The 24,113-nt window shown below is 47.8% G+C and overlaps 1 protein-coding gene across 1 annotated transcript; it reads left to right on the plus strand.

Moving 5' to 3' along the window:
• The first annotated feature begins 1,034 nt into the window (after positions 1–1,034).
• Positions 1,035–18,360, plus strand: LOC122942228. The gene is made up of 8 exons (XM_044299730.1): positions 1,035–1,569; positions 3,812–4,309; positions 7,207–7,313; positions 13,524–13,732; positions 14,712–14,797; positions 15,132–15,354; positions 15,642–15,913; positions 18,080–18,360. Exons 1-8 carry the CDS (start codon positions 1,035–1,037, stop codon positions 18,358–18,360), a joined length of 2,211 nt encoding a protein of 736 aa, XP_044155665.1.
• Positions 18,361–24,113: the final 5,753 nt, after the last annotated feature.

Here is a 24,113-nt window from a genome sequence, read left to right on the forward strand (position 1 = left end):
GTTTTATGTTTGCTGCGCACGGACATCTTCCTTTCACTGTGGCTGCCCGTGGCAACGTTTGGTATGATGTGGTGGCAGTGTCCCGGCCTTCGGGCTGACTCCCAGGACATGTGTGCCACCCATGTCGTTGCCTGCGGCAACAGCCACAGTGTGTGTTAGTGAGTTGGACACTTTCCCCTTAATGTGTGTTTCCCTTCTCTGGTGCTGGAAGGGTTAACTCCCTTTCTGTGTTGTGTGAGACTCTGGGTGTGTCTGTGTGGGTGTGGCCACTTAGGCCTATATAGCCTTGGTGTTTGGCATGGCTCAGTAGGTTGCTTCAGTCATGCTTGGCTGGAGCAGCCTCCTGTGCATTCTACCTGCCAGTGAGAGCCACCCCTGTGGTCATAAACAATCTGTGATTCTCTAGTTTATGTTATGTCCACTTGATGTTTTCCCTGTTATGTTTTGCACCTATGGATCTGGGTTCCTGTGTGTTTGTGTGTGTGCTGTGTCCACTGGTGTTTGGGTGTGGACACTTGCTGTATTGCACGGGATCCAGTCTGTGTCTGTGGCAGGTAGGTGTGGAAGTACTTTTCAGCCTCCTGCCATATCCATAGGCGGTTCATGTTCGTTTCCCAGCAGCTTGGCCATTGAGACCCCTGTCTGTCCGTATCCAGGATGAACAGGGTGTCTACTCAGCTCCTAGCTCAGGGATCTGCGGAGGGTAAGTCAGGGCTCCGAGGTTCCTGAGCATGGGTCCTCCTACCATCAAGGTCGGCCCATGCAGGTAGGAGTTAGGGTCAGGTTAGGGACGCTGTAGGAGGTGACCTACTCCCTAATCCTGTTCTCCTGGCCTAGCAGCCTAGCATCATTTGGCACCGCACGGCTGAGGGTTTCCCCCATCCTCAGCCGTGACAGTATCCCGCTTATCAGCTTCAGATGAAGAAATAGACTCATTCTTGGATGGGCTTCACATGCCTTTACTTACTTCCGATCAGCGTATTAAATTGGATTCTCCTATAACGATCACTGAGTTGGAGGTGGCGCTGTCAAGTATGTCCAACAATAAGGCCCCGGGTGGTGACGGTTTACCGGTGGAGATATACAGACGATTTGCCTCAGTTATGCTGCCCCAGTTGTTGGAGGTCTTCAAGGAGGCGATGACACAGAAAAAACTGCCCTCCAGTATGACTGAGGCGACGATTGTAGTTCTTCCGAAGCTGGGCAAAGATATTCAGGAGGCCGAGTCTTATAGACCGATCTCACTACTTCAGGTGGACATTAAAATACTGGCTATGGTCCTAGCTAATCGTTTGAACCTGATTATATCTAACCTTATTCACCCAGACCAGGCTGGCTTTATGCCAAATATGTCTACGGCGGTCAACATCAGGCGCCTTTATCTAAATATCCGGAGTCCGGGGCATGCTTCGGATGCGGCGGTCGCATCTATTGATGCGGCCAAAGCAGTTGATAGTGTAGAATGGAAATACTTGTGGAAGGTACTGCGGAAGCTAGGGTTTGGCCAATCCTTTATAGGCTGGATTCAGCTCCTATATGACAATCCATCGGCTTGGATTAGGCTGAATGGTAATCTATCAGATAGCTTCGCACTACATAGGGGAACGAGGCAGGGTTGTCCCCTGTCACCTCTGTTATTTGCGATTGCAATTGAACCCCTAGCTGAAGCTGTCAGATCTTCTGCAGGGATTAGAGGCTTTACATACGGCTCCCTGGAGGAGAAAGTGGCACTATATGCAGATGATCTGTTATTATTTATGGATGATTGGAGGGCGTCTCTCCCGGTAGCAATGGAAGTTATTAATGGGTTTGGGAAAATGTCGGGTCTATGTATTAATTGGACTAAGTCCGTGCTGATGCCATTGAAGGAAGATATGGCTGACAGTGACTCCTGTGTGGAGGGCCTACAGGTTGTGCACTCTTTCAAATATCTGGGCATTCAGGTTTCTTGCAATGATCTAGATTTTGAAAGACTGAACATCTCCCCTCTACTCCAGAAGTTTAAACAGAAGGTTAATACTTGGACAAAACTGCAGTTATCCATTATAGGTAGAACGAATCTAGTAAAAATGATATTGATGCCACAGCTTCTTTATGTGCTACACAATGCCCCTGTATGGCTTCCCCTGAGGATCTTCTATGTAATTAATGCAATTTTCAGGGATCTTATATGGAAGAAGGGAGCGCCTCGCATCAAGTTGGCAACTCTGTGTAGGCCAAAGACGAATGGGGGCCTGGGGGTTCAGGATCCGTGGATGTATTACCTGGCGGCACAAATACAGCATATGAAGGGATGGGTATCGACGGATGGCTTGGGTACTGCTAGTAAAATTATTCAGTCATTGATAGGGTGTCAAAATTTGAGATCTGCTCTGGAGGAGGGTACTTTCCATGCAATGGGTAGTACATATCGGGTATTGCGCGCCATTCACAATACTTGGTGGAAAGTCAGGGAAATAATAGGGGTACAGGGTTACTCCGATATCACTCCTATCTGGCCAAATTATATGTACGCAGAGGTGGACAAAGTCAAAGGAGTTAAGGTATGGGCTGATTCGGGGCTTCAATATATGTGTGAGCTGTTTGACAATAATGTCCTCAAAGAGTTTTCAGGGTTACAGCAGGAATTTGGATTGCAGAAGACCCAATTTTATCTTTATTTGCAACTTAGGCACGCTCTACGCGCTCAGGAACAGGTAGGGGCAGTACGTCCTGCGCAGAAAAATTCAATAGTAGACTTGGTAAAGTCTGGCGGAGGTACAGCAGGAGTGATATCTCTAAATTACGCGTGTCTTATGGAAGCGCAATTTAAAAAACAGGAATTCCCGCTATATGATAAATGGAGGAAGGATGCCCCCGATTTAACTGAGGAGCAATGGGACACTGTCCTGGAGGAGTTTACACAAGTAGCGGTGAGTGAAGCTCAAAGGGTATCTCAACTCTTGTTGTTACACAGAGTATACAAAACACCTGTCCTATTGAAAAGAATGGGGTATAGAGCGGATGATTGCTGCCCGAGGTGTGATGTGGCGAATGCAGACCTCATTCATCTGATGTGGAATTGTCCTAGACTGAGAAGGTACTGGAGTGGGGGAGCAGGCATAGTGAAAACTGTCTTTGATGTTGAACTCAGTATGGATGTTGCGACGTGTACATTGGGGTGCGTGGATGTACCGGGATCGGTGCCTGAAAAAAGATTGGCTATTATTAGAGTGATTTACCAAGCTAGGAAGGTAATTGCTTTCCACTGGATAGATGCTCAACCCCCATCAGTGGATGAATGGGAAAAAAAGGTGCATGTGCTGATTAGTCTAGAAAAATATGTATACCAAAAGAGAAACTGTATGAAAAAGTTTGAAAAGATATGGTCACTTTGGATTCAACATTATAATCTGCAAATGTAAGGGACTGAATGAGGGAATGTATGGGAGATGTACAGGAACGGGTGGTGAGATGAGAGAAGTAATATAAGGGAAATGTGCAATTCAAAGGGTAGTCTTGAACGAGCTCGAAGATAAAAGTGTTACATAACATGCGTACCTGACCAGTTAATCTTACAGAATGTACCATATTGCTCAAATTGTACTGTATGGATTTGATACATTGTAATATTTAAAACTACTGTGTCGATATGTCAGACCATATGATGTAATATCATTTATCTGCTCTTGTCTCAAGGGGTTATGTTGGGGGGAGGGGGGGGGGATTGGGGGGACAGTGTTCTGTCTGTGTTTAAAATTGAAAATCTTCAATAAAAAATATCTGATTTCAAAAAAAGATACCAACATCGTGGTCACCTCTTGTTCTCTAGATTCAAAGGAAGAGCCGTCTCTGCTGTGCACAGAGCAGGAAGGAGAAGAGTCGTCCGACTACAACACAGTGATTGTAACCGGACAGAGGGATCACCTGGAGTCATCAGACCCTGGAGAATTCATCCTCAACGCCCCGCAGAGTTTAGCAGCTGATGGCGGACACTGTCAGCTGAGCCTCCTGGCGGTATGTGGGACTCTGCCTGATGCCTCCTCGGGTGGATGTTATGGTAACTACAGTAGAGCGGCTCCTCAGGAGCCTCGGTTCTTTACTACAAGAGAACAGTACCAGCCAGTCAACCTGAAAATGGCAGGCGCCTTTCCGACAATGGCTCCCATGCCGCGGCGCTCTACTCGGTGTGCAGCCTCCTGCAAACTGCCAGCATTTGTATGTGACACAGGACTGGAAGGAGAGCGACCGAAGACCAAATGTCTTAGAGAAAGTTTTGATGAGATAGCAGAACCGAGCAAGAAGAAAAGTCGTACCCTATACAATATCGGTGAGCCCTGTAGATGTAACTTACACTAGAACCTACTATAATACATATCTATATACACTTATATAACTACTATAATACTGCCTCCTATGTACAAGAATATAACTACTATAATACTGCCCACTATGTACAAGAATATAACTACTATAATACTGCATCCTATGTACAAGAATATAACTACTATAATACTGCTCCTATGTACAGGAATATAACTACTATAATACTGCTCCTATGTACAAGAATATAACTACTATAATACTGCTCCTATGTACAAGAATATAACTACTATAATACTGCTCCTATGTACAAGAATATAACTACTATAATACTGCATCCTATGTACAAGAATATAACTACTATAATACTGCACCTATGTACAAGAATATAACTACTATAATACTGCCTCCTATGTACAAGAATATAACTACTATAATACTGCCTGCTATGTACAAGAATATAACTACTATATTACTGCTCCTATGTACAAGAATATAACTACTATAATACTGCTCCTATGTACAAGGATATAACTACTATAATACTGCCTCCTATGTGCAAGAATATAACTACTATAATACTGCTCCTATATACAAGAATATAACTACTATAATACTGCTCCTATGTACAAGAATATAACTACTATAATACTGCTCCTATGTACAAGAATATAACTACTACAATACTGCTCCTATATACACTTATATAACTACTATAATACTGCTCCTATGGGCAAGACTATAACTACTATAATACTGCTCCTATGTACAAGAATATAACTACTATAATACTGCTCCTATGTACAAGAATATTACTACTATAATACTGCCTCCTATGTACAAGAATATAACTACTATAATACTGCTCCTATGTACAAGAATATAACTACTATAATACTGCTCCTATGTACAAGAATATAACTACTATAATACTGCCACCTATGTACAAGAATATAACTACTATAATACTGCCTCCTATGTACAAGAATATAACTACTATAATACTGCCCCTATGTACAATAAAAGAAAAACATATAAGAAACAAAAGTTAGAAATCTTTGCAAATTTTTGGAAAAGGAAAAACTAAAATATCACATGGACATAAGTAATCAACCCCTTTACTCAGGCAGCCTCTGGTCTTCTTCAGGATGATGCCACAAGGTTTGCACACCTTCTCTCCATCTCTGTCAGGTTGGATGGGGGCCGTCAGTGGACAGCCATTTTCAGGTTTTCCAGAGATGCTCCATTGGGTTCAGGGCTCTGGCTGGACCACTCAAAGACATTCACAGAGTTGTCTGTAACCCGCTCCCGTGTTGTCCTCACTCTGTGCTTAGGGCCATTGTATTGTTGGAAGGTGAACCTTCGGCCCAGTCTGAGCTCTGGATCAGGTTCTCATTAAGAATATCTCTGTACTTTGCTCCATTCAGCTTTCCCTTTCCCCCAGTATGATGCTGATGTGAGTCAAAACCAGGATTGCAGGATTGGATCCTCCACAGACATAAGGTGTAAGGGAAAGATCCTGTTCTGTGTTTAGAGCCGCACCTGGTTTTGGCTCAAAATCACTGATGGAAATCACTGACCAAAACACTGAGGTGTGAAAGAGGCTTTACTGAGGAGAAGCTTTTTCTGGACACTGCCATAAAGCCCAGATTGATGGAGGCTGCAGTGATGGTCGACCTTCTGGAAGTTTCTTCCATCTGCACACAGAATCCTTGGAGCTCAGCCAGAGTGACCATTGGGTTCTTGGTCACCTCTTACCAAGGCCCTTTGCCCCCAATTACTTAGTTTGGTGGGGCTGCAGCTTTAGGAAGAGTCCTGGTTGTTCCAAACTTCTTCTATGTAATATTTATGGAGGCCTCTCTGCTCTACTGTAAGTTCCCAAGAGCATAATTTTTTTTATCCCCTTCTCCAGATCCCTCCTGTCTCTGATCTCCACAGGCAGTTCTTTCCTCCTCATGGCTTGGTCTTTGCTCTGATCTGCATTGTCAGGTCTTATATAGACAGGGCTGTGTCTTTCCAAATCATATCCAATCCGCTGAATTTACCACAGGTGACTCCACTCAAGGTGTAGAAACATCTCAAAGATGATGAAGAGAAATGGGAGGCCTCCTGTCACGGAGGGTGTAACAGAAAACAAGAAGTTACAAATAAGGATCCGACTGGTTTGATCCAAAACTAAGGAACAAAAGGGGTGACCCCTATTAAAGCCCTGAAGCTCTCCCTGTCTTCTCAGCCCATGCAAAGATCTCTATGATAGATAATTGCATGCCCTCGTGCCTCGACTGTATGACCACCGGCTCCCTACACTTAATACGGAGGTCACCTAGGATCAAGGCAACAGGAAAACACAAATAAATGAACAGACTTATCTGTAGAAGCTTTAGTTGCAGCTTGTAGCATGAGCACACTCCAGGAAGTTGTATAAACCGCAAAGTGATGCAGTATGGGAGGGGATTTAAAGGGATGCAATCAGTGCAACTAGATGACAGCTGAGAGAGGGAAACGAGATGACAAAACGAAAGCAAAACAAAAGACCCTCAAGCAGGAGGTTCTGAAGAACGTCTGTCAGAGCTTCTCAGATGTCTGGCGGTGACACCTCCGAGCTAAATGTCAAGTGCCAGAGCAAAAGGTCTGAATACTTATGTCCATTTGAATTGTTAGTTATTTTCTGTTTAATAAATTAGCAAAAATTTCTCAGATTCTGTTCTCACTTTCTCATTACGGAGTATCGAGTTGAGATTGACGGGGGAAACGTCATTTTTTATTTTAGCAAAAGGAGCAACAAAAACAAAAAGTGAGAAAAGTAAAAGGGTCTGAAGACTTTCTGAATGTATTGTAGAACCTGTGTAATTTCTCCACTAATGTCTCTTTATCATTCTGTCCATTCTCTGGACCATCGAGTAGATCAGGTGCAGGAGCTGGAGCGAATATTTATGGAGGACCATTACCCGGACACTGAGAAGAGAAGAGAAATTGCTGACATTATTGGGGTCACTCCACAGAGAATAATGGTAACTGTCATGCTTGATTACACTGATTGCAGGGGGGGAAATGCTTATACTTTATTTTTTTCTAGGCTATCCCCCTACATCATGTCCTACCCTGACTGCGTCTTACAAATTTGCAAATAGTGTTTATTAGAGAGCCACTACCGTTTTGTGTCTGCAGCTTTATGTAGACTCATGTGTCTCCATGGTTACAGACTACAAACTGTGTAGTCTGATCCTGCAGCCGTGTGCGGCTCATCTGTTTGCATTTTATGAAGAAGGAGGCAGACCAAATGGAGCAACACAAGACTGCAGCATCAGACACCGGGCTTTGTTTGCACTCTGTAACCTTAAAGGCTATGTACACCTTCAGATGCTATTTCTGTTTATGATTTCATTTGAATCATTTTGGGCTAAAAAACTTTTTTCCAATTGGTCTTTATTAAAAATATTGAGCTGTTCTGTCACAAAGAGTTAACTGTTTCTAGCTGTGTGACTGGTACTTTCACTAAATCTCTAATTTACTAAGACGTCATAAACACTTATTTAAGCCACATCCTTCTCATAAGAACTGAGCTCTAATGAGTGTTTATGATGTCAGAGAGCAGAGATAAGGAGCCCGTCAGCTCCCCAACTGACGGAAAAGACAGAAAATACAAAAGCTGCTGCTAGAGCATCTCAGCTCTGTACAGAAAAGAGGACTTTGTATTTTTAATAACGACCAATTGAAAAAAAAAAAATTCCCTCCTCGCCTATGACAGCACCCATGGATAGCATCCGCCCCCTTCCTCAGGACAGGAAACAGGAAGCACAGCCTCTTCAAAAGGGAGGTACAACCCCCGACATGCCAGTTCTGTTTCCTGTCCTAAGGGACAGGGTGGAATGCACAGCATGAAGAGACGAAGCTGCGGGAGCCCCTTGGTTTGTTACCCGTGGGAGGAGGGCCTACCCGAGCGGCGGAAGCCGCTGCTGAAGCCTGGACCTCTGGACTCCCCTCTCGTTCCGGTCGCTCCCCCGTCGGGGCTGCCTTGTGTGTCCCCAGCACGGCGAACCTCTGCGGCCGTGCCGTATGTTCGGCTGCGGTCTGGCGTTCGCGCGGGTGTGCGGCGCCGTCACTTTCAGGTAGGTCAGGCCGGCGCTGATGTCATTAGTCGGCGCCGGATCCTGGCCTCCGGTTTCAGCAGTGGGAGGAGGCGTGGCCTTGGGCCGGAAGGGGAGGGTGCCGGTACGCGCCCGGCAAGTTCAAATCCAGCCAGCTCTCATTGCAGGCTGGTGTTTTGGCCTGCAGTGACCTCCATAGACGAAAGCCAGTGGCAGAAAATGGAGCCCACACAGCGCGCAGAACCCACTGAAACCACCAACGAATCCTTGGTACCGGTGGGGGTAAGAGGGGTGAATGCCCTGCCTTTTCCATTTATTTCAGTATCCTGATGGAAGTCTTTGTTTATTTTGTGTGTTTAGACTTCCAAAGAGAGAAGGGGGTCAAGGTCCAAGGAGCGGGGCTGTGCTATTTGCAAGAGAAAGCTACCGTCCGGTTGGGGTAAACCTGCCTGCCAGACCTGCGTGGGCAAATTTATTGGAGGATGAGGCCCCTTCTCTCTTATCAAGCCTAAAAAAGATTATCAAGGATGAGGTTAAAGAATCAGTGAAGGAGTCCTTGAGTAATCTGCTTGAAGATCGCCCTTGCACTTCCGCTGCTGTTTCTATTCCCTCTTCAAGTGATCAGGAGTTGTTATCGGGATTAGAGGAGGAGGGTGAACTTCCGTCCTCGGATCACTCCCAGGACGAGCAACTAGCAGGGAGACCTCTGTTCCTCCCAGAGAACATTAATTCCCTAGTCGGGATCGTCAGGGCAACTATGGGGCTTGATGATCAAGCAGAACCCCAGTCCATGAGGGATTCCATGTTTGAGGGCCTAGGTCCTAGCAGGCTGAAGTGTTTTGATGTACATGAAAACATAACTTCGGTAATTAAGAATGAATGGAGTAGGCCGGATAGAAAATTTTTCGTGCCTTCTGCCTTAAAAAGGAAGTATCCCTTCGAGGACAAAGCCTCAGCTGATTGGGATAGAGCCCCGAAACTAGATGCTCTGGTAGCGAAAATCTCTAAGAGAGCAGCCCTCCCGTTTGAAGACTCGGGAACTCTTAAAGATGCAATGGACAGAAGAGCCGAGGTCTATTTAAAAAAGAACTGGGAGGCTACGGCTGGCTCTTTCAGGCCCGCTATAGCCGCCACTTCTGTTGCCAGGTCTTTAAAGATCTGGATGAAAGAGATGGAAGAGCAAATAAAGAAGGGAGCGCCCGTGGAACAATTGCTCTCATCATTTCCAACTCTGTATAGTGCCATTGATTTTTTAGCAGATGCCTCAGTGGACTCCCTGAGGCTGTCAGCGAGAGCCGCAGCTCTTTCAAATTCCGCCCGCAGAGCGATTTGGTTGAAGGATTGGGAAGGAGATGCAGGTTCAAAGGCGAAATTGTGTGCTATTCCCTGTCGGGGAATTTCTCTTCGGGCCCACGTTAGACGATCTGCTGGAAAAGGCTTCTGACAGAAAAAAGGGTTTCCCTTCTATACATCAGCAGCCTCCTAAGAAGCCCTTTCGTTCTCAGACATCCAGATTTAACTTCAAGAAGAGACTCCCAGACAGTCTGGTAATGTGGCCTCTTCAGGTGGAGAGGCCTCTAAAAAGCCTCCGCAATGGCGCCAGATCCCCGGTTGGCGGTCGTCTCTCCCTCTTTGCAGAGCAATGGCGGAAGATCTCGAACAGCCCCTGGATTCTTTCAATCATTTCAGAGGGCTATTGCCTGAACTTCCTAAGAACTCCTTTAGAAGCATTACGTCTGGAGATTTCGGATTTGCTGAAGAAAAGGGTCCTGCAGGAGGTTCCAGCTCAAGAGAGGGAGACGGGCTATTATTCAACGCTTTTCCTTGTAAAGAAGCCGAATGGCACCTTCCGTACTATAATAAATCTGAAGCTGCTCAACAAATACCTGGTGTACGAGAGATTTCGTATGGAGACTATCAGTTCCATAGTCCCAAATTTATTCCCGGGCTGCTACATGGCGACCCTGGATCTCAGGGAAGCTTATTACCACGTTCCAATCCATCCCAGTCACCAGAGGTACCTAAGAGTAGCAGTTCAGTTCCCGGACAGACTCCTACATGTACAGTTTCGGGCCCTGCGGTTTGGGTTGTCTCAGGCACCCAGGCTTTTCACAAAGATTGTAGCAGAGATGATGGCTCATCTGAGTGAGAAGGATCTGATTGTCATTCCCTATCTAGACGATTTCCGCCTTCTCTCTCGGGAACCAGGTCAGTTAATCGAACGGATTTCCTGGTTCAGGGAGGTGCTGGTGAAGTTGGGTTGGGAGTTAAATCTCCAGAAATCCAATCTTGTGCCAAGCCAGATATGCACCTTTCTGGGGCTACTCCTGGACTCCCAGAAACAAATGTGTTTTCTTCCAACACAGAAAGTATCTAGTCTCCAGGGTTCAGGACATTGTAGCTCGCCACTCCATCTCTCTAAGAGAAGCTATGTCAGTTCTAGGCCTAATGACGGCCGCAATCCCGGGGGTGGAATGGGCCCACTTCCACTTGAGGTCACTTCAGTTGCAGATCCTGGGGGTTTGGGACAAAGATCCCCAATCCTTGGATTCTCTCTTTTCCCTTTCAACTCAGACGTTAAAAGATCTAGAATGGTGGACGGTGCCTTCCAACCTTCAAAAAGGAGTCCCTTGGTCAAGGAAGGATCCCCTTTCTCTGACTACAGATGCAAGCCCTTGGGGTTGGGGAGCTCACACAGATTCTCTACTTCTTCAGGGACAGTGGAATCAGGAGATAGTTCCCAAATCTCACAACTTCAAGGAACTTCTAGCGATCCTCATGGCCTTGAAAAAGAGCCTCCACCTCTTAAAAGGCAGAAATATTTTGATCTACTCAGACAACATGACGGCAGTAGCTCATATCAATCGTCAGGGGGGGACCAAATCTCCAGACCTAATGTCTCTCACCAAAGAGATTTTCGAGCTAGCAAAGGGTTTCCTTCCATCGATCAGGGCAGTACACTTAAAGGAAAAGGAGAATGTGACGGCAGATTTTCTGAGCAGGCATTGTGTTCGGCAGGGGGAATGGTCCCTGAATCAACAGGTCTTCAACGAAATTGTGGCTCTTTGGGGACTCCCGGTGGTAGATCTCTTTGCCACAAGGGAAAACAGAAAAGTGAAAAGATTCTTCTCTCTATCCCCATTAGAGCAGCCCACGGCGGTGGACGCATTGGCCCAATCATGGAGAGTAGGCCTCCTGTACGCCTTCCCTCCTATAAAGCTACTCCCGAGAGTCCTGAAGAAGATTCGGGAGGAGAAGGCCCTTGTAATTACTATAGCCCCCTTTTGGCCCAGGAGGGTCTGGTTTTCCTGGCTAAGGAGGATGTCAGTAGCAGATCCCTGGGTACTTCCTGTCTTCCCGGGGCTACTAGTGCAGGGGCCGATACTTCATCCACAGTTGGAGAGCCTGCACTTGACAGCTTGGCTGTTGAGAGGCAGATCCTAGAAATGAAGGGTCTTTCTGGGGAAGTGATAAACACCCTTTTGTCCAGTAGGAAAGCTGTTACTTCTAAGATCTATTTGAGGGTTTGGAGGGCCTTCCTTAGATTTGCAAATAAGCCAGTTAATGTCTTGGAACCCCCGGAGTTGCCTCTAGTCCTTAGCTTCCTCCAGGAGGGCTGGAATAAGAAACTGAGGCCTAGTACTTTAAAGGTCCATATCTCTGCCTTAAGTGCTCTCTTTGAGTATAAGTTAGCAGACCACCCCTGGATTAAAAGATTTGTCGTTGCAATTTCAAAACTTGCTCCCGTCCAGAAGTCCAGAGTTCCCCCCTGGGATTTAAATCTAGTCTTGTCTGCCTTAACCAGGGATCCCTTTGAGCCCATTGAGGATATCCCAATAAAGATCTTAACCTATAAATTAGTTTTCTTGCTAGCCATTACTTCTGCTAGAAGAGTGAGTGAGATATCGGCCTTCTCAATGGAGAGACCGTATCTTAATATTTTAGAAGATAGGGTTATTTTATCTCCTGACTCTGCCTTCCTTCCAAAGGTTTCATCATCCTTTCACCGGTCTCAAGATATAGTATTACCTTCCTTCTGTTCCTCACCCAAGAATCAGAAGGAAAGGAAATTCCATTGCCTTGATGTTAGAAGGTGTCTAATTCAATACCTTTCTGCCACTCAGGACTGGAGGTCGTCCTCTAAGCTTGTGGTTTCCTTTCAGGGACAGAAGAAGGGCTCCCCTGCTTCCTCTCAGTCCATTGCCAGATATATAAAACAAGCTATTTATCTTGCATATTCCTCTAAAGGGGTTCCTCCTCCTGCCGGGTTTGGAGCACACTCAACGAGAGCGGTGTCTACATCCTGGGCAGAAAGAGCTTCCGCTTCTATTGACCAGATTTGCAGAGCAGCTACGTGGAGTTCTTCTCATACCTTCTTTAAACACTATAGACTGCAGCTTCCTTCACAGGAAGGTTTAGGGTTTGGGCGTAAAGTCCTCCAAGCAGTTGTCCCACCCTAGATTATCTCTCCTAGATATCCATGGGTGCTGTCATAGGCGAGGGGGGAAATATGGGATTACACTTACCGGTAATCGTTTTTCCTTGAGCCTATGACAGCACCCGCCTAATTCCCTCCCAAAAAAAGCGTTTGTTCTGTTGTAGATTTGTTGTGGTGTAGGCTGGTTTTTGTCTCCTTAGTTCTTGGAATAGGACTGGCATGATGGGGGTTGTACCTCCCTTTTGAAGAGGCTGTGCTTCCTGTTTCCTGTCCTGAGGAAGGGGGCGGATGCTATCCATGGGTGCTGTCATAGGCTCAAGGAAAAACGATTACCGGTAAGTGTAATCCCATATTTTAGCTCAAAATGAGTACAATGTAATAATAAAAAAAAAGTTGCCCCCAAAGGTGTGCACAGCCTTTAACAATACATACTGTTCTGTGGCTTTCATATCTGTTTTTGGAAAAGTTGGGTGATGGACAATATGGCTGCCGTGGAGTTTTGTGACTCTGTTTTTCCAAACACCTTGCAGCGTTAGGGTCCTGTGTACAAATTCGACCAGGGTAACCTCTGCACGAAGTCTGTATGTTCTACCCATGTCTGGCCCTAGTGGGTGTGAGATTTTGGGGGTTTTGTCTAGTATTTTTCAGCATATTTTCTCAGTTTCCTTGTTCTTTCATTTCTGCACTCGTTCTAGGTTTGGTTTCAGAACCGACGAGCCAAATGGCGCAAAAGCGAAAAAACCTCAGTTAAAGGTGGCAAGAAGACATTCTCCGGCTCTGTGGGGATGTCTCACCCGGAGAGCGTCCCACTCTCTTCATCTGCACTTTCCCGGCCAGAAGCTGTTTCACTTGCAGTCACTTCTGGTCATCACCCCTATGGTCCACTATCAGGCGTCAGAAATGGGTGAGGGTATTACATGGTGTCTGAAGTACTCTGTGCTGCTGTGGAAAGATTCTCCATCCAATTATTTTATTGCATGCACTATCCGCAAGTGTACTTTTCTCCTGAAACACTCTGTGCTGTTGGAGAACCATGCTAGTCCCGCTATGTAACTGTGGGACCTCCATTTTCATTCTGTGCATCTTCACGATGCTCCGGTTACTTACAGAGGACCTTTCATGGGTCCAGACTTTATAAACTAAGTATCAGGGTATGTAGGGCACACAGCGGGGATCTAATAGCGCTTACTAATTTTTCTGGGCGCCGCTCCGTTCACCCGCTGTGGCCCCCGTTAAATTCTTCCTCCCTGTATACTAATTTCCGCATCGGTACAGGGAGGAGGAGACTGTTCTGTTTCTCAACGGGCGTCTCCTTCTCCTTGGCTGTGAGCTGTCCAACCGCAGCGCAGAGCGTCACCGCCAGGGAGAAAAAACTCACCTTCTCCCTGACTGTGACCCCTGAAAGGTCCTCTTTAAAGGGATCGTCTAGTACGTTTATACTGATGGCGTTTCCTCTGAATAAGCCATCAATATGTGACTTGCAGGGGTCTGACACCCCACACCCCCTGCCGATCAGCCTTTCTGCAGCTGGAACTACCCAGCTCCGTTCATTGTGTATTGGGAGCAGAGCTGCAGTTACCAGGTCTGTCCACTACACAATGGATGGCGCTGTGTAGTCCAGCACCGGATTGGCAGCGGAGCGGGGTATCGGACCCCGGCAGAGCAGGCAGGATAGGCCATCAGTATAATAGAACTGGCCAATCCTCATATGAGCAGAGAGGTCATATGCCGATGCAAGATCAGCCTCTCCTCTCCTGAAATACTCTGTTCTGCTGGAGCCCCCTGCTGTTCACACTCGCGTTCATTCCTCCTCCTGTCACCTACGGCCGGACCTCACTAACACTCGCTGCCTCCTCTCAGCTCTCTCCGTCTCTCTCTTCTAGGTTGTCTCTGGCGCCTAGCGCACTTCTTCAGCGGTCTCAGTCGGCGGCGATCTCCTCTCAGCACAGTTCTTCTTGCACTTCAAACAGCAGCAGCTCCGGTGGGTGCACACGGCACAAACTGTAGGTACCTGCCGAATCCTTGGAGAGTGCAGGGCACATGTAGGTTTGTATGCACTCAGGGTGGTCCTGTAGACTCAGCTGTAGCTTTGGCAGCAGCTGCCTGACACTGGATGCTAATAAGATCCTGGGGGGCGTCACAAGGGGCACAGATGGACATGAAGACGGAGTGGGTTCAGAGGTGGTGTCTGAGGTAGTACCTGGAATGGGAGGGAAAAGATCATAATAATCAGGATTAGAAAACAGTTGTACTTCTTCGGATCTATTTTGCATAGTAATTACCGAATGCCCTTCTTTCTGCAGGGTCCGGTCTGGGGTCACCAGGGGGCATCTGCTTACCGCCCTCCCAGGAGTATCCGCCCACATTCCACAGCCCACCCCCGCTGAGGCGCATAGGCCTACCCATGTCTATGACCTTTAACCCCAGCAGTCACATGGTTCCTCTGATGCTGGACACCCCAGAAAGCACCTGCACACCACCCCCATCCTCCGAGGGCGACATGTTCTCCTATAATATTCAGGAGTATGTACATAACGTTATACTATTATTACAGGCGAGATATAGGGGTCATTTCTAGTAATATCTGTTTCCGGAAAAGCTGGGTCCCCCATGATCATTATGGCCACCATTACGGGCGCGGATTACGGTGCAATGTCAGGACGAACTGATTGTCACCCAGCTTTCCTGGAAAGAGATGCACAAAATGGTTGACTATAAATCATGACCTGACCTAAAGGGGCGGCCCCTGAAGATTATAGGCGGATAGCCTCCTTAACAATGTAAACTTTAACTGTGTGATTAGGCTGTTGTTCTGTGTGCAGGTCCCCGATACCAGAGACGATGTCGGCATCTATGAGATATGCTCCTCAGTACTTTCACCAAATTAACCCACGAGGACCTTTCCAGATGCCCCAGTACTCCCAGTACCAGCGTCTTCCAGTGCACAGCCTCACACCAACCTCTCCTGATGACGCGGCTTTCCTCGCCGTATCTACCAACAACACTGGCATGCTGGCGTACGGAAACCCAGGAGGCTACCTGCAGGGGCGTCCGGCCGGCCATATCATGTTCCAGTCAGGCACAGGTAATTAGTCGGTATGAAACTGGTGTAGCTCCTACTGGTGGAGCCTATGGGCACACAACCCTGGATCTTCACACGTGGGTGCAGCCTTGCAGAGCTATAAACAGAGGGGGAGGCACGGGCTCTCGCCATTCCACCTCACCACCCATCATTTTTTTTCAACCCATTCCCTCTAGGCCAGTTCTTCCAGTCTCTCGTCTGTGGCCGCACAATAAAATCCCTTTAAAAAAGAAAATGTTTTTGCATCACGGCTTCCCAAGACCCATAACTTCTTTATGTTCCATTCTACAGAGCTGTGAGCAGATTTGATTTTTGCGAGACGACTTGTAATTTTTATTGGTATAGTTTTTGGGTATATAACAATCTTTGCCTTTTATTCAATTTTTTTTGTTGGCAGATAAGATAAAAAAAAAAATTCTACTGTTCTATTTTTTTTATATTTTTTTATGGTGTTCACCATACTAGATAAATTACTTGATAATATGTGGAGGAGAGTTTATTTTTGCAATTTTTTTTCCATTGAAAAGGTGTATTTTTTTTTACTTAGGTTTTTTAATACCCCTTATTTTTTAATGGGTTAGAAAGATAGACATCTTTTCATTATATGATAGTTAAAGGGGTTTAAAGACTTATATACTGATGACCTATCCTCTGGATAGGACTTCAGTATCTGATCGGTGGGGTATGTCACGTAGGACCCCCACTGATTGGCTGTTTTAGAAGGTACCTGAACTCGCAGTAGCGAGTGATGACAAGTGACGCCACGTTCACCGGCCAAGTGACGCCACGTTCACCGGTCCCATAGCCTAGGCACGGATCAGCCCCATAGAAGTGACTGGGGCAGAGCTGTGATACCAAGCACAACCACTATACAATGTACGGTGCTGTGCTTGGTGAGCACGGAGAAGATTTCGACGTGGAGCACTGGTGCCTTCTCAAACAGCGGATTGGCCAGGGTCCCTGTTGTCGGACCCCCACCAATCAGATACTGATGGCCTATCCTGAGGACAGGTCATTAGTAATTAAATCTTGGAAAACCCTTTTAAGTTTCAAATCTGGAAACCCCCTTTCATATTTCCCCGTGCCTCATGTGCCTCTCTCAGACAATAGCCGATTGTCCTCACGGAGCAGCAGATCCCTCCATGATCAGTGTGGATGTGTCGAACTGGCCCCGTCACAACGTGCAGACACTTCCTGCATCTCGACTGCGACACAATAAGAATCGGTGCAGGAAGTGTCTGGAGCAATACCAAAAAAAACTAAGCAAATATTAATATATAAATATCGTATTTTATTAAAGTGAACATCCATAAGCTTCGTATGTCAGCGACGTATCAACGGCTTTCATCAGTGAGGGTCTGAATGCTGAGACCCCCGCTAATGGCTAAAACGAGGCGTTGGAAGCATTGGAAGATGGTTTCATAGACATTCTATTGAGTTTGTCTTCAGCAGTGAGGAGACTGTGCTGTGTGTGACTGCATCTAGCAATCTGTGGGGTCTCAGCGCTCAGACCCCCAACAATCATTGAAACTACAGCAGTACCTTAAAGTTCTTTTAAACTGATGATCTATCCTCTGGATAGGTCATCAACATCTGATCTACGGGGAGCTGACAGCCGGGACCCCCGCTGATCAGCTGTTGCAGAAGGCAGCGGCGCTGGCAGTAGCGCCGTGGCCTTCTGTCTGTTTACCGCAGGCCCAGTGATGTCACGACCAGTATCACTGGCCTGGGAGCGGCTAAACTCCATTCAAGGTAACAGAGCTTAGCTGCTCCCAGGCCAATGATACTGGTCGTGACGTCACTGGGCCTGAGGGAAACAGAGAGAAGACCGCCGCCAAGACGGGGCCACGCTCCGGAAATGAGAATGCCGAGAGCACATAGTGTGCTCTTCGCATCCACTCCGTCCCCGTAGAGAATGAATGGGTCCGCAATTTGCGGAACGGATGCGGACCCATTATACGGACGTGTAATTTGTGTCAGATTCGCCATAGGTAAATCCAACGTGTGAGAACCCGCAGAAGGGTGAACGTGCTGGGTGTAGCGTTTAACATCAGTAACAGAGAAGTGTTTGTAGAATGACAATGTTACGCTCTGGATTATCAGATGACGGGATGGCGTACTGCTGGAATGTGATATATGACGTGTGTTTCACTGCCTTCTCCTCAGCAGGTGGACTTGCCTTTCACCCCTCTCCATGGAATGATATGTACATACAAGGTGCTCCATATACCTGCTCTCGACCCCAGACGGGAAATGTCCGTGGCATACCGGAGCAGCCCCAGTACCCCCAGTATAAATCGTGTGTTCTGCAATACCCTCAGAAGCCGACACCAGCAAACCAGGAGGAAATCGAGACAGCTGAAGATGCTGAAAATGAGACGCATGGTATTCACAATATTTACTCCTATGGTTCTCTGGAGAAAGTGAATGTGGGCTGTGTAAGACTGTGATCTAAATCCCCCCAGATAGTAAGCAAGAGCCCAGAGTGCCCCCCCAGTAAGCAGCCAGGGAGACCACACAGTGACAACCAAAATCGGGCAGTAAATATTTTTGTCCTATCCTTTTGTTTTTCCGGGAGATAATCCGAACATGTATGTGGGAGTCGGGAGGGATAGCTATTGGCTGAAGACACGGAGGCTCCTATTGCTTAACCCTTTCTTTACTGAACCACACAGCAGCAAAGAAAAAACAAGAATATAACCACCAATGGGCTGATAGCCCCGGCTCCTTAGTCCCATATATAGGAAGCTCCATCCAAGCATATCTTCCTCTTTCTTTGCTGCTGCCACCCAGCTAAGTATCCACACTAATCTGGTTCAGGTTTTGTGGCATTTTGTCTGTATATTCTCAAATTTGATATATTTTCTCCTATAGGGAGTGTTCCCTCTGACATTAGCTTGTGCTTTTATTTGTTTGTATTTAAAATAGATTGGTTTTTAGGTTATTAGACTATTTTACTGTTATTAGGTTTTTCCTCCACCCTCCTGGTGTTCTGAGGGGGTTTGTTGTGCCTTCCCCTTCCGCCACCCTTAGTGTTCCCCGGTGGTCTTTTCCCTCAGCTGGTTAGTTTTTTCTCCCCGCTCTTGTAGCGGGGGTTTGTTCTCCCTCAGCGTCCGTTCAGCGCGCCCGAGATCTCGCGAAGTCGCGCGGGATCTCAGGCGCCATCTTAGTTTTTCAGTCACCGTCTTCCTAGCCGCTGCGGCGTACGAAATCTTGCGATATTTCGGGCGCCATCTTCTCTAGTATCGCCGCTCCGCTCGGTGTATTCGGCGGGCGGCTCCCTACTACTGCAGGTCGGCGTCTGTGTCTTCTTAGGTGTGGGTGACTAACCCCATCTTCTCTGTCCTTAGCTTGTTAGGTTAGTGAGGAGGCAGCGTTTTTTCTCTCCAGGGCCGGAGATAGTGGTTCACTGCTACCAGTACTATTATTATTGTTGCTCACTGTCACCAGTTTTAATCATTCCAATAAGAGGATGTCTTCTCATAGGGCCCTTACACCAGCTCGAGGTAGCTCTGGTAAGGAGGATAACCCTCCCCCTCCTGCCTTACAAGGGTCCATGCCTGCATCAGGTGGAATGGTTCCAATTTCCTCTGATGCGCAGGCTCTGGCCCTTCAACAGTCAATTTCCAATACCATTATGACTGCTATGGGGTCCATGTCATCAGTACTGACCCATTCCATTTCCCAGGTCCTTATTGCTAATCTGTCCACTAGTCTAGCCCCTAATCCTCCTCCCTTGACAACCCCAAGTGCCTCCAGAATCGTTAGCAATGATGGCCCCATTCCATGACGGCGCCCCTAGGTCGCGCAAACTAGCCTGTCTGCGCCAGGCAGAACGTGCACGGCAATGGAAATCAGCCCGGTCCCATCCTGAGTCTGATTCTGACTCCTGCAGAGAGTCCGAGGAGGAGGCTTTACTGGAATCTCCACGCGTTTCCGAGGAGGAGGGCATAGACATGGCAGATGACCAAGGGGCATCAGTGGCTTTATCGCCCCAGCCACTACGGCCTGCCTTTAATAAGTCCGCTACAACTTCTAGTTGGCCCGTTCCCCTTACGGACCCTGCGGGCGATCGGTTATTTGATCTGGACTCCCTCCACCACCCTAGGTCCGCTGAGTGGCTTCCGGCCCCTCATGTAGCCAGTTACTTGGAGTCTATGATCCGCAGACTCTTAGTAAAGAGACGCAGAATAAGCTTCAGGCCGAGTGCCCGCGTCCGGCCATCCCTAAAGGTTTGTGAGGCGCCAGTGGTGGACCCTAAGATGGTCCAATTTTTATCTAAATCAGGGTTTAGCCCCCATAGAGGCTTGGATTCGGCTCTGCGAGCCTGCCAGGACAAATTGTTAGATATATTGGGGCCACTAGCAAAGATATTTGATCTGGCAGAATCTGCCAAAGCTGAGGGACAACAAGTCGACCCGGAGGAACTCAGAGGTTGGGTCCAGAGAGCCATTTGCATGGCAGGAAATGCAAATACGGAATTGGCGATCGAGCGATGTAAGGTCATTTTAATTAAAATTAAGCCTAAACTCACCAATATGGCCCTAACAGAGTCAGGAAAGGAGGCCCAGGGGTTCCTCTTCGGAGACCCGTTTATAAAGGACCTAGGGAAGTTTGTAGGTACCTTCACCGCCCTGGATAAAGCTCAGTCTTCCATGCGCAGAGTCTTCAGTGGTAGGGTTTCCTCCAGGGCCGGCAGTACAAGGGGCCGTCTGTCCGGCCGCTCCTCCTTTCAGTCCCGTGGCACGGGTCGAGGCTCCTTCCTATCCTACCGAACACCAGGACAGGACCCAAGGCACCAACCCACCTTTTTCCCGTCTCGTGGCGTGCCAGGAAGAGGGAGAGTGTATAGAGGAAACCCCTAACCTCAGTCGCCCCTTTGTTAAGTCTTCCACCTCATCTCCTTTTTTCGGACAGTTACGTAGGGGGCAGACTCCAACATTTCTTGCATGTATGGGCTTCCATTACCAGCGACCCTTGGGTGTTAACCACGATTCGGGGGTTTCACATAGACCTCGTGGGGCCCCCTCTAGTCCCTCCCCCACTCCCCCACAGTTCATGGCCCGGTCTCTAGCGTCTCAGTCCCTCATAGACACAGAACTACAAGTCCTATTCCTAAAGGCAGCCGTCAAGCTAGCTCCTCACACTCACGGTGGAGTACTAAGCAGCATTTTCGTAGTCGAAAAGAAAGGAGGCCAGCATCGCCCCGTCATCAACCTGAAGGCTCTGAATACCTTTGTCAGGTATCGACACTTCAAAATGGAGGGCATCTACCTTCTAAGGGACATGCTTTTGCCAGACGATTGGATGGCGAAGCTGGACCTCAAAGATGCGTATTTAACGGTCCCGGTTGCTCCCTTCTCCAGGGATCTTCTCCAGTTTCGCTGGCAAGAGAGCATTTGGCACTTCACGTGCCTCACGTTTGGTCTGTCTTCCTCCCCCTGGTGTTTCACCAAACTCATGCGGCCGGTGGTAGCTTACCTCCGCAGCCAGGGGGTGAGACTTATAATTTACCTGGACGACATCCTGATCATGACCAGGGATTGTGCTACACTCCAGGTCCATCTTCACATGGCTATGAACCTCCTCTCCAGCTTGGGGTTCATAATCAACCACGAGAAGTCATGTCTTACCCCTTCCCAGACCATGGAGTTTCTCGGTTTCTGGTAAGTTCTACCTCATTGACACTCAGCCTTCCGTCGGCAAAGGTTCGGACGATTCACAAGAAGTTGCTCCGCACTCTGGCTTTGTCGCAGATTTCTCTCAGACATCTAGCTCGGGTAATAGGTCTCCTGTCGTCTTCGATTCAAGCCATCTTCCCTGCACCACTGCATTATCATGCCCTCCAACGACTCAGGATCGCCCACCTGCAGGCGGGTGTGGCGTATGCGGATCTGATTTCCTTGGATCAAGAGACGCAAGACGAACTGGAGTGGTAAATCGGCAACCTTTCCGCATGGAACGGCAAAGCAATTTTCGGCCCTCAACCGGATATAGTGGTGGAGTCGGATGCCAGCCTCCACGGTTGGGGAGCCCACTGCGAGGGAATATCTACCGGAGGTCCATCGTCAGCAATCGAGTCTCACCTGCACATCAACGCGCTGGAACTTCTGGCGGGGTCCTTTGCGATCTGCAGCTTTACCAGTGGGAGAGCCGAGGCTTGCATCAGTCACCGTATGGACAATATTTCCACGGTTCGTTACATCAACTCGATGGGGGGGACCCACTTCACCATGTTGACACACTTGGCAAAGGATTTTTGGGACTATTGTCTGACCAACAATGTGTCGGTAGTGGCGGAATATCTTCCCGGTCTCCACAACACGTTGGCCGATTGGAACTCTCACTACATTTCAGATGCCAGCGATTGGAGGTTAGATGTGGGTGTTTTCTCCGCCATCTCATTACGTTGGGGTCCGTTTTCTATCGATCTCTTTGTGTCTCGTTGGAACGCCCAACTTCCCATATATTTCAGCTGGAGAACAGATCCTGCCGCGGAGGCGGTGGACGCCTTTCTTCAACCTTGGTCGGACGACTTGATGTACGCCTTCCCACCGTTTTCCCTGATTCCTTAAGTCTTGGCCACCGTGCGTCGCCAAGCATCGGAGCTTGTGCTAATACTTCCCCGTTGGGGGACCCAGTCTTGGTACCCACAACTGCTGGAACTGCTGGTGGACAAACCCCTCTTGCTTCCCAGCCAGCCGACTCTGCTGGTAGGTCCGATAAACCAGTCGCATCCTTTGCTTTTGGAGGGCTCCTTGCGTCTGCTGGCGTGCAGAGTATCAGGGAATCCTGGCAATCCCAAGAGGTTTCGGAGACCGCTAGATTCGTCTTGGAAAGCGCGTGGGCCCCTGGAACTAGAAGGGCCTATCGGGCAGCCTGGCAGTCCTGGGCTAATTTGTGCTTCCTTCGGAACCTGGATCCCACTACTGCATTTGTGAGTGGGGTTATCCAGTTCCTCTCCTCCCTTCACGAGGAAGGCAATGCATACCGCACCATAAATGTGTTCAGATCGGCTATTTCTTCCGGGCATAGGGGTTTTGAGGGTTGTCCTGCAGGTTGCCATCTTTTGGTATGTCGGTTACTTAGGGGCTCCCGCCTCGCTCGGCCCCCTCGCCCTCGTTTTACTAGTTCCTGGGACGTATCCACGGTGTTGGCCTTCCTTTCGGGTTGGCCGGCTAATGAGGACTTATCACTTTGACAGTTGTCTGCCAAGTTGGTCACCCTCTTTTGTCTTATTTCATGTAAGAGAGTTTCAGATGTCCAGGCTTTGGATTATGACGCCCGTTCTTACACTCCGGAGGGGGTGACCTTTAACATCTCTAGACGTACTAAGACTAATATCAGGTCAGTCTCCTATCCTAGTTTTCCTTTGTCTTTGGCACTTTGCCCTGTCACATGTTTGAAGGAATACGAGACCAGGACTCTGTCACTTCGGTCCTCGTCCTCTTCACAGTTATTCATTTCCTTCCGAAGACCTTTCGCCCTAGTTACCACGGTCACTCTGGCTCGGTGGGTGAAATGGATTCTATCCCTTTCTGGTATAGACACTGCGACCTTTACGGCACATTCGGTTCGGGGGGCCTCGCCACGTCCTTGACTATGTCTGGAGCACGCCTGGATGTCATGAGGCTGGGAGATTGGTCACAGGCATCCACATTTAGAGAATTTTATTTTAGGCCGGATCCGCACGTGTTCGCCTCTATTGTCAACCGGCTTTAAACTAGCAATAGGAGCCTCCGTGTCTTGAAATAAAATTGCATGATTTTCCTATTTTATGACGTAAAGTCATGATTTTATGAAAGACACAGAGGGGAGTATTGACCCACCCTTCTTCTCCCTCCCTGCGTTGACGTGGGTTCTAGTGAATATTATGATATGTGTATGTATTTATATTGCACTTGATTATCTGTTCCAATGTTGTTTGAAGACCGCCTTGGTTGCGTTTGTTCTCCTCTATCTATTATCTATTTATTTTTTCTCCTCATAGGATGAACCTGGGAGAACGTCGGATGAGAGGTTGATCACCTTCGTTGGCTGACAGTGTTTCGCTGTCGCCTCAGCTTCGTTTTGGTTCAAGTTGGATGACTGGTTCCAGTTCATTGGTTTTTCTTTGGATGGAGTTTCGTTGTGTTTCCTTGAGGGTGTCAAAGTCGACAAAGAAAGAGGAAGATATGCTTGGATGGAGCTTCCTTTATATGGG

The sequence above is a fragment of the Bufo gargarizans genome, chromosome 6 (assembly GCF_014858855.1).
Source record: "Bufo gargarizans isolate SCDJY-AF-19 chromosome 6, ASM1485885v1, whole genome shotgun sequence".
NCBI classification, from domain to species: domain Eukaryota; kingdom Metazoa; phylum Chordata; class Amphibia; order Anura; family Bufonidae; genus Bufo; species Bufo gargarizans.

Excerpts from the sequence above, each read along its gene's own strand:
- LOC122942228 (XM_044299730.1), top strand. The coding sequence starts at position 1,035 with ATGTCCAACAATAAGGCCCCGGGTGGTGACGGTTTACCGGTGGAGATA. Across the intron at positions 1,570-3,811 it reads GGCTTGGATTAGGCTGAATG|ATTCAAAGGAAGAGCCGTCT; the intron begins GTAATCTATCAG and ends CTTGTTCTCTAG. Across the intron at positions 15,914-18,079 it reads CATGTTCCAGTCAGGCACAG|GTGGACTTGCCTTTCACCCC; the intron begins GTAATTAGTCGG and ends TCTCCTCAGCAG.